The sequence below is a fragment of the Suillus paluster genome (assembly GCF_016628075.1).
Source record: "Suillus paluster strain FC165 chromosome Unknown EDB91scaffold_98, whole genome shotgun sequence".
Classification (NCBI taxonomy): domain Eukaryota; kingdom Fungi; phylum Basidiomycota; class Agaricomycetes; order Boletales; family Suillaceae; genus Suillus; species Suillus paluster.
In genome coordinates this window covers 110,770-120,460 of record NW_024537658.1, presented here as the reverse complement: position 1 = coordinate 120,460, position 9,691 = coordinate 110,770, and the positions used below count along the sequence as shown (strand labels likewise).

General features: G+C 44.3%; 2 protein-coding genes across 2 annotated transcripts; both read right to left on the bottom strand.

Moving 5' to 3' along the window:
* Positions 1-278: 278 nt before the first annotated feature.
* EDB91DRAFT_1254057 (uncharacterized protein) lies at positions 279-1,934 on the bottom strand (the record flags this gene model as incomplete). The annotated part of the gene is made up of 7 exons (XM_041323747.1): positions 279-443; positions 500-640; positions 689-865; positions 910-947; positions 1,000-1,612; positions 1,661-1,732; positions 1,782-1,934. The coding sequence occupies 7 exons, from the start codon at positions 1,932-1,934 to the stop codon at positions 279-281; spliced, it is 1,359 nt and encodes a 452-aa protein (XP_041171656.1).
* A 6,381-nt stretch (positions 1,935-8,315) lies between these two features.
* On the bottom strand, positions 8,316-9,272 carry EDB91DRAFT_1061304 (uncharacterized protein; the record flags this gene model as incomplete). Its single annotated transcript, XM_041314433.1, has 1 exon — positions 8,316-9,272. One exon carries the CDS (start codon positions 9,270-9,272, stop codon positions 8,316-8,318), a length of 957 nt encoding a protein of 318 aa, XP_041171655.1.
* Between the last annotated feature and the right edge of the window lie 419 nt (positions 9,273-9,691).

Genomic DNA, 9,691 nt, shown 5'->3' with positions numbered 1-9,691 from the left:
GTACAGCGTACCAATGGACCTGGAAGGATGGGGACAGGACATGTGAAGGTTGTCCGACGATGTGTGGGAATATTGGATGGTGCGGGCGGGTTCCAAAGGATGCGTGGGAATGCGGAACCCACTGGACAATGCACAGGAAATGCGGAATGTGCGGAATATGCAGAACTGATGTGAGACGATGCAGAAAGGATGGGGTTTTACATCTACAGTGGGGGAATTCCCCACACCGCTGCGTTGTCCAAGTCATTGCGAAGTCCACCTATCATCCCCTCCTTGGCCTATTCCCTCAGCATCTCTTCAAGCTCAACATGCCACTTGGGAATGACCATCAACTTGTTGATAGACTTTTGCAGTGTGTTGAAGTCAGCCCTGCACATGTCAGTGGTAAGGTCAGGCACCTTGTCAGTACCACTGTTGTGGAAGCTGGAGAGAACACCCTTCATCTGTTAAGCATTGATCAGCAATGAATATAAAAATTAATAAAACCAAAGCCTATGACCATGGCCACCAGAATAAGGCTGTTGACAAAAATTTTGCGTTGAAATTCATCAGTTAGTTTGAGTGCTTTTTTACCATTGCCATAGTAAAAACTGAGGTAGGCTTCCTTGAGGACTTGTGACACAAAATTGGTATATTTTCCCTGCAAATGTCAATAATGAATGTCGCACGCCATGATGTTGTCACTGACCTCAGAAGAGTCAGGGAGCCGAAGATATTCACTGGTCTTCAGGAGCTTAGCTGCTGCTTCCCTGACATGCTCCTTGTGCATTGAGTTGCCCTTTAAGAATATACCGTATAATTGCTTCGCAATAAATATCACAATTTTTTTGAGCTCCATACAAAAGGTGAACAGGTCATCACAGAGCTGTTGGTTCATTAGTGAAGTTTGTATTTAAGCTCAGTACTTACCAGTTGTGGCATCGGCATTTTATACTCTGGGAAATAACCTTCACAAGGACATCAAATTGGAGCGACTTCTGATGGTGCAGGGCAAGTTACCATTGTCAAGCTTCAGCTTTTTAATGTGGTATGTCCATAATATGGTATCCAAAACTTCTTGTACCAGTGATACCGCATCCTGATGAGCTGGAAGAGGATGCAATAAAACTCCCTGCAACCACATTCCCAACTTCACTTCCTGCAGGAAAGCTTGCCAAGATGCTGAATAGAAGCTGAGCTTTGAGGGATTACCTTGTTGGATGGTACACCATGCACCATCTCCGGATTTGCTGCATTGAACAGGTGTGGCCCTACGAGAGTGAGATCGGTTTGAACTAGGAGCAGGAGAAGGTGTCTGATCTGGCTGAGCAGAATGCCTGGGCAGAGACTGTGCCAAAGACTGTCCACGAGAGGAGGGCAGTTTGTGACTGAAAGAAACTATAGACTGAGTTGGAGAGCACGGACAAGGAGACAGTTTGCGGAAGAAGGAAGAACAAGGTAAGTGTTGAGGGGACTTTGAATGAGTAACAGAGAGGTGTGCAGGTAGTCTATCTGGCTGCATGTGGGTTGATGTGATTTTTTCAGATGGTGCTCTGTGAGGTGCGTGTCCATGGGTCAAGTGCATGGAAGAGGAAGAAGTGTATGCTTGTTCGAGGAAGGGGCGACGAGATCCCTAATACAATAAATGAAAAACAACAGACCTGAAGTCACAAGAACTTACATGACTGGGTGAATGCTGATGAGACTTTGAGCCAGTCTCACGTGGATGGGTAGACCTGTGTTCATGAGAAGACTGGGGGACAGATCAGTAATTGTGCATAATAAGTAAAATGAAAACTTACATGGATGTGTGCTAAATGAGTCGGGGAGGGAGCTTTGCATTGTCCATTTTTCGTTTGATGGCATTCAAGGACATCAAAAGTGTCTGTGGCTTCATGATGAGTAGGATTGTCATCCAAGACTTGGCTGTCAAAATTCCCCTGGTTGAGATCCATGTGAGTATTGCCATCTTCATCACAATATGAGGCCGTCGAGAACCATCAGTGTCTTCATGTGCTGTATTGGTGACCTTCCTCATCCTTGAATTGTGGGGACTCAAGGACCATCTGGGAGAAGTGTGCCTGGCTTTCTTCTTTGGATGTATGGATAGAACTTGACAAAGTTTGAGGTTGGACAACATCCCAAAATATAACCACAGGGACTTATGTAAGCTGGGAAGTGTACATTATACAAAGCACTACATGTAGGTAGAGCTCACATTTGTGGGGTGTTAAGTGAAGAATAAACATGAGATATCGGATGTAGTGAGTGTGTGTCACAGGGCATACTCTACATATATGTATACAATGAGAGAAAAACCAAACCAGCCAACTAGTGTTTGACAGGTGCTGGCTTTGAACGACGAGCCCGACAAACAGCTAAGGGAAGATCAGGAAGTGACTGGGCGACAGTTGGCATGCTGGTGGGCACAGATGGTGGTATAGGAGGTACTGTCTGTGATATGGTGATGGTTGCAACCTGCTGTGATGTAGATGCAGGGTTGGTTCCAGCACAGATGGAGGTGCAGGAGGAGGTATCTGGGCAAGTTGCTGACTGATCATACTTAAGCCCCGCATTAGAATATTGCAGATTTTATCGTGAGACAGGGTAATTGACTGAGTGCTTGCAAGAGAGATTGCACAATGCCACTCTTCAAGGAGGGGGCAGCAGAGGATAAAGTACAGGGTGATTAATGGTGGGTCAGCCAGACCATGGATGAATTCCCGCTTCCACATACTGCTGGTCACAAGACCATCACGGGTCATGCTCTCATAGGTGAGCCCCCACCTCTGAATGGTGTCCCGTCACAAAGCTTCTTCGCTAGGTTGGGGGGTCAGTGCACCTTTCGGTCCTAGATACATCACAGTGAATTTGAGCAGGATGTAAAAGAGCAACTCAAGATCATTGCAGGGCATATGTTCGACCAAAAGGCCATCTCCCATTAGGCAGAGAATGCAAAAGGATATGTATGGTACAGTTCCCTATAAACCATGAGGTTAATGCAAGCAGAAATAATTGTGACATTATAATGCACAGTACCATGTGGACTTGCGTCCGCTTTTTCATCATCATTGAGAAACTTTGCATGGTCAAAGTCTATAAAATAGCCTTTTCCTCTGTAAATAATAACATTGTTGGGGCTGAGGTCTCCATGAAGGACACATCAGCCCACCATTGCCTTGTGGGCTACAACTCATGGTGATTACAGAGGACTTCAGGTGATTGTGAAAGGAACTCACCAACAACAAGGTCACGAAAAACCCCAATTAACTCAGGTACATTGTTGAAGTGTGTCAATGGGAGCCTGCAGGGTGTCAAGAGAGTACACCAATGGATTTTTTTCTCAAATTTGAATGTCAAGCAATGACTACAAATATGTGGTGTGGAGTTGGGCTGCCCATCATACAGCACATCCCAATATTTCCTAAGTTGAACCACATTTGGGATGCATTTGACCGCTTTGAGAAGCCGTATCTCAATGTCTTTGACATCCTCATCGACCCAACAATCCTTCAGTGCATACTCCTGATTAAACTTGTCTTGAACATGATAGCAGACGGTTCCCCACTTGAAAAGTCCACAGCTTTTCCATAGAATATCTATGATCAAGTACACATTCTCATCATTGTCATAAACCCAACCTATCGCCCCAGGAAGCATGACATCAAAGCTGTTCGGTAAATTAGCTTGATTTGGAATGGTGTTGCAAGAGTTGCAGATATGGATTGTTGGATCAAAGCCAAGGGAAGGGCGATTTGCTAAAGTGATGGTATTTAACACGTCAACAAAACATACAGGGGATGTAACGATCGGGAGTGGTTTTGAGATCACCATGCCAGAACAATCCATATAATGAGCACAGAGTTTGAACTTAGAGATACCAAAAGTAGGATAAAACAACACCACAGTTGCTCCCGCATCATCAGATAACCCTTGGTAGCAACCCCCAAGAACAAAGGTATTTGCAATCAACAGAGAGGTCAGATTGGGTGATCTCAACTCCTGTGAGGATGTTTTTCCAGGACTTTTCCAATAAACTGAACTTTCTGAGCCTGTAATCCAGGAGGACAAGATCAGGCTTCCACAAATTGGTAGTGTCTGGCATGGGATTGGTAGCAAATTCTGAAGACCAGTACTGGAGAGCTGCCATTTCTGTGAAGGGCAAAATGTGCGAGCGCTATGATGATGAGGGCTGCAATCCATCAGCATTGTGCTCTGGGATTTGCTCCTTGAGCAGCTCATGCATGTGATAGTATACAGCCCAGAAAAGACACTCCCAATTCTTTTCCTCTGTTTCTCCTACAGGCTTTGCTCTTTTCATTCCAGCCTTGATGAAAGCCTGCTGCCCCAAGCTACCCTCTGTCTCTAGCATTGAATCTCCTTCTATGTCGGTATCTGTCTGTGACTCAGTCTGATCCTGCAGCCAAGTATGCCTAGCTGGCACCTTGCATTTCCTCTGAAAAGCATCCTTGAGCCGCCATTCCTTATCAAAAACAGGAGCCCCATGTATTTAAGTGTGGCTTCCTGGTACTTGTTTGATGTAAGTGATCCTCTTGATTTCCAATTTGTTGAGATTTGAATGAGGGACAAGGCTTATAAGGATGGAGGTCTTAGGCTAGAGGTCCTCCTCCCACAGAACCCAGGGATCTTTGTCTTGCAGGCCCAACTCACTCTTCATGAGTATATCCATTTCATCCTTTGTGCAATGTATGGGATGGATGGTGACAGTACTGACAGCCACTAGAAGATAGTTGGTGAAAGATGTTGACATGGGAGGTGCTATTTGTTGTCCTGTTGTCACTGGCAGCGTGGCACTCTTGTTCTTTCAGTAAGCTACATAGAAATTCATTGATTTGATAATATTAAAATTGGCAGTGCATTTAAAACAGTACACACACTAGTAGCATTGGTATCCAAAAATTTGATATCTAGCTATCTGGGGTAGTAGTATAGTGAAGTGCATAATAAAAGTCCTTATCAAAATATTTGTTCAAGCGAAAATCCTAGCAGTAATGCATAGACATAGCCAAAGTCAATCGTACATCCACCACATCCCCCAGATGAGGGATGATACTAATAAATGCACAGAGTTGGCGAAGAGGAATGATACTACCTATAGGGGTACTGTCTACATACTTGGCACACTTCAACACATGCATCCCAGTGGCAGGATCACAGGGGCCAATGTTCAGACACTGCACATAACAAAGGTACTGATCTTGCCAAGCGATACAAGAACCTCAACAATGGATTGGGCACATTATGAGGCATAATTTGCAGATAGTGTGACCTTGGGGAAGTGCATTAATTATATTCATTGACATACAGTGGCTCAAAAAACTGTCCACATGTTTGTGCTATTTTCACTATTTACATTATTGTATATGAATGGACAGGTAGACCGGGGATATGCCAGTGGGGTACTCTGTAGTACTCCTTTGGTGCATGAATTTGAGCCCTTGCCCGTGGGAATTTATGGTAATGTGGTGGCACTATAAGCCTTACAAAATGATGACTCATGTGAACAGTTTTTTGACCCTAGATTAAAATTATATAAATCATTAGTTATGACACCATAAAGTCATGCCACTATTAAATAAATTATGAAGTGGTGTCATTATGACATTATTAAACCTATCTCTAAGTATATAATGAAGTGTGTCCCATATATCATAGTCATAATCACCATGAAAACCATCTCCTCTGCTCAAAGGGATAATATCCTTTCTCTGTCTACTACTGGCCTCTCTACTTGTCAAATAGCCTCTAGAACTGGTTTATGTAAGTCTACTGTAGCCAACCTCATCAAAGAATGTCACCCAGACAAGGAAAACTCCAGTGGAGGTCGTCCATCCAAACTCACCTCTACTGATAGGAGGGTCATTATCCAACATATCACCACAGGAAAGGCTGATAATGGAGGATATCCATATACTGCTCAGCATCCATCCTCCCCTCAACTTCTGCAAGCAATCCCACACCATTCCACCCCATACATCCCCATACCATTAAAGAACCTCCTCCAAACTTGAGAGTTCCATTAATCTCTCTGTCTGTAAGAGGGCCCCCCTTCTTTTTCCACACATGTACCTTCCCATCTGACCCAATTCTATTGATTTTAGTCTCATCTGACCTTATGACCTGCTTCCAGTCCTCTACAGTCCAGTTTTGATGGGCTAGGGCAAAGGCTAGTCTTCTCTTCCTATGAGTGATGGAAAGAAGAGGCTTTTTCTTCTTTGTTACAGCCCTAAGATTGGCTTCCTTAAGGACATTCCTCACTGTTTGTGAAGAAACTGGAGTAGGAATGATGGAATTGATATGATGAGTGACTTGGACGGCATTATCAGCCTTTCCTGTGGTGATATGTTGGATAATGACCCTCCTATCAGTAGAGGTGAGTTTGGATGGACGACCTCCACTGGAGTTTTCCTTGTCTGGGTGACATTCTTTGATGAGGTTGGCTACAGTAGACTTACATAAACCAGTTCTAGAGGCTATTTGACAAGTAGAGAGGCCAGTAGTAGACAGAGAAAGGATATTATCCCTTTGAGCAGAGGAGATGGTTTTCATGGTGATTATGACTATGATATATGGGACACACTTCATTATATACTTAGAGATAGGTTTAATAATGTCATAATGACACCACTTCATAATTTATTTAATAGTGGCATGACTTTATGGTGTCATAACTAATGATTTATATAATTTTAATCTAGGGTCAAAAAACTGTCCACATGAGTCATCATTTTGTAAGGCTTATAGTGCCACCACATTACCATAAATTCCCACGGGCAAGGGCTCAAATTCATGCACCAAAGGAGTACTACAGAGTACCCCACTGGCATATCCCCGGTCTACCTGTCCATTCATATACAATAATGTAAATAGTGAAAATAGCACAAACATGTGGACAGTTTTTTGAGCCACTGTATATGATGAAAAAGGACTCACCCAATAGACCTGATTTAGGCCATTCATGTGTGGTATCCATGTTGACAAGGATGGTGTCCCATCAACCTTTTGGCCACCCAGGGCCAGGAGGAGAGGCATGGACAGTTTGAGCCGGCAACACAATACTGGGATCATGGAAAGACATCTGCTGGAGGCAAACCATGTCCCATAATTGAATGCGGTTGAATGGAAGGATTGGTAGATGATCAATCAACAGTCTCCATCTCAGACCCCCCACCCCATGAACTATTCCTCTCTCTCACATCACACTCTAAGAAGCCTGAAAACACAACATGCAGATCCAGTAAGTTGAAGTCAGTACTGACATCATCAACTTTGACTCCCATGCGAGATGGATTGTAGTTGAGGTGGATGGCAGTGTTTTCAGCGATAAATGTTCGATGAGGGTGAGGGATACTGGAATCACATCTCACAGTAGCCATTTGCCTGGCTTTGCTGAAATAATCGGTTGCAACATGAGTGTGGTTCATCTCCTCAAGGAGTGCCATTCACAGATTGTGTTAAGGTCGTGCTCAAGGGGGAGGTTACTCAAAGGGCTTTGGCTTCAGCTTGTGTGCTGCGCCCCTTACCCGAGTACATGCCCTTAATTTCCGAGGGGCAGAGGGGAAGTCTGATGGAAGTCTGGGAGAAGTCCAGAGGTCAGACGTCAGGAGAGTTCGGCGGAACTCCAGAAGATTATGAGAGAACGGAGTAAGGCTACTACAGACAAGTCCGGAGTAGAAACAGAACAGAGGTTAGACTACCCTAAGGTAGAGCTGGAGATTTAGTCCTAAGGTTTAACCCCTAAGACTTGGAGGTAGACAAGAGATGAGACTCAAGTCCAGAGAAGCAGGAATGAGCAGAACTAAGATGATATTCAAACTGAGGAGTTCCGGAGAATTACAGGAGTTTATATACTGTAGGTATCATGTAGGTAAATCAGTCAGCAAAGTAAGGGCTATGTACGAAGCATGTGGAAAGTCTATTAGTAAGTGCATAACGGATCAAAGCAGTGAGGTTGGAAATGAAACAAGGACAGACGGATCAGTAAGCATAGCAGAAAGGACACAGCTGGTAGCTGGAGCAATAGCTATTCTAAAAGGAGATAGGGGTGAGTCCAGAGATGAGAGTGGAGCACCGGGCAAAATAACAGGATGGAGGACCAAACTTTAGTGGTGGGGTTCTGGAATTCCGGATCTGGAGGTATGGGATATGACAGATTGTTTGTTTCCTGTCAGTCTCAATTGTCCAGGTCATCCTCCTTGAGAGCATCTTCAACCCTAAAATCAGGATCATGGGATGCGGGATGGCTCTTAAGTGATGTGGAAATTGCGAAACACTGCAACTTCTCCTCCCGATCAAGATGACAACAGATCTGTGGGTCAGTAATCATTGTTATTCATTTGCCATGTAGGTTCCTTTATTTCAGAAATGTGTGCGTGTTCAGTAGTGTCTGCAGACCACTGTATGAGGGCGCCAACTTTCCACATGCTGGAAGTGACACTCTGTAGGAGCTTGAGCTTAGGAATATGCCAATTTTCAATAGGCCTCTTTGCGCCCATCCATGTGCCTAAAGTCAAGATAACATTTTTGTGTTCGTGAAAGGTTGACAAAGATTGGTCAATACACACTAAGAGATTGTTGCCAGGTGCAGGACGCTGCACTAGGTAATGAAGATCCATGAGCGCATGTATCATGATGACAAAACAACGAGGGGCTGCACTGGATATTAGGCCAACAATATAGCACTGAATATCACGGTGACCCCTACCTGTAACTTGCTTCAGTTTTGATATTCTGCCAGAAAAGTGGCGATAGCCAGTAGTCGGCTGTAATATCAAGAACCAAAAATCCAGTTCCTGAGCTCCAACAACCACAATACACCACTGAAGATTGTGATCATAAAATTCTTTGTGCCAATGGTGCAATAATTCTGGCTTCAGAAAGATAGAGGGATTGGCGAGCAGCCAATCCATCCAGAACAGTGCATACATGCCATTCAGCCGCAAGTCAGCACAAGCCTCAAAATAAGTCTCCAGGTAGTCAGGATTGACCTTGATTCTAGCAAGCTGTCCAAGAGTGATGGTGCACGTACAATCAGGGTGCCAGAAATTATCCCCAAACTGCAAATACAAGGCCATGGTGAAAGGAGAGGTCCTTCCGCGCACACATGCAAGCATGGCCACCTCTGGGGTATCAACAATGTATGCTGTGAGAGGGGTAAAGCAATGACAGACATTTCCTACCAGATCAGACATCATAATCCTGACTTCAGCAGCTTTCATCAATGGCTTTAACACGATCAAAAGGCATTCATGGATGAGATGGTCTTCAAGCATGCCCTGCATTCGTTGATTGGGATGTAGATACTTTGGAATTGGGATGAGAGCCATGAGCAGGAAAGCCTTATATGAGAGTTTTGTGCAGATACACATGCGGTGTGGGTACAACAAGTGTAGCAGCAAGAAATCGATCTACTACACAGTTGGGTCTTTGCTGCCTGCTGCCTCACTTGAGAACAAGCATGTTCGACCCTAATGGGGATTGCTACTGGGGGGTGCTAGTCTCTGCCTAAATGACCCTAATCAACCCTACTGCAGGTAGGATGAGGATCTGCAAAAATGCGGAACAAGTGGAATGAAGCAGAACTCAAACAGATAAAATGCAGAATGTACAGATTCGCTAGAACTTGCAGATCAAGTCGAGGGAGTATATCACAAGTTTATATTGATAGTGAGCATAAGTCAAAGTGGTCCTC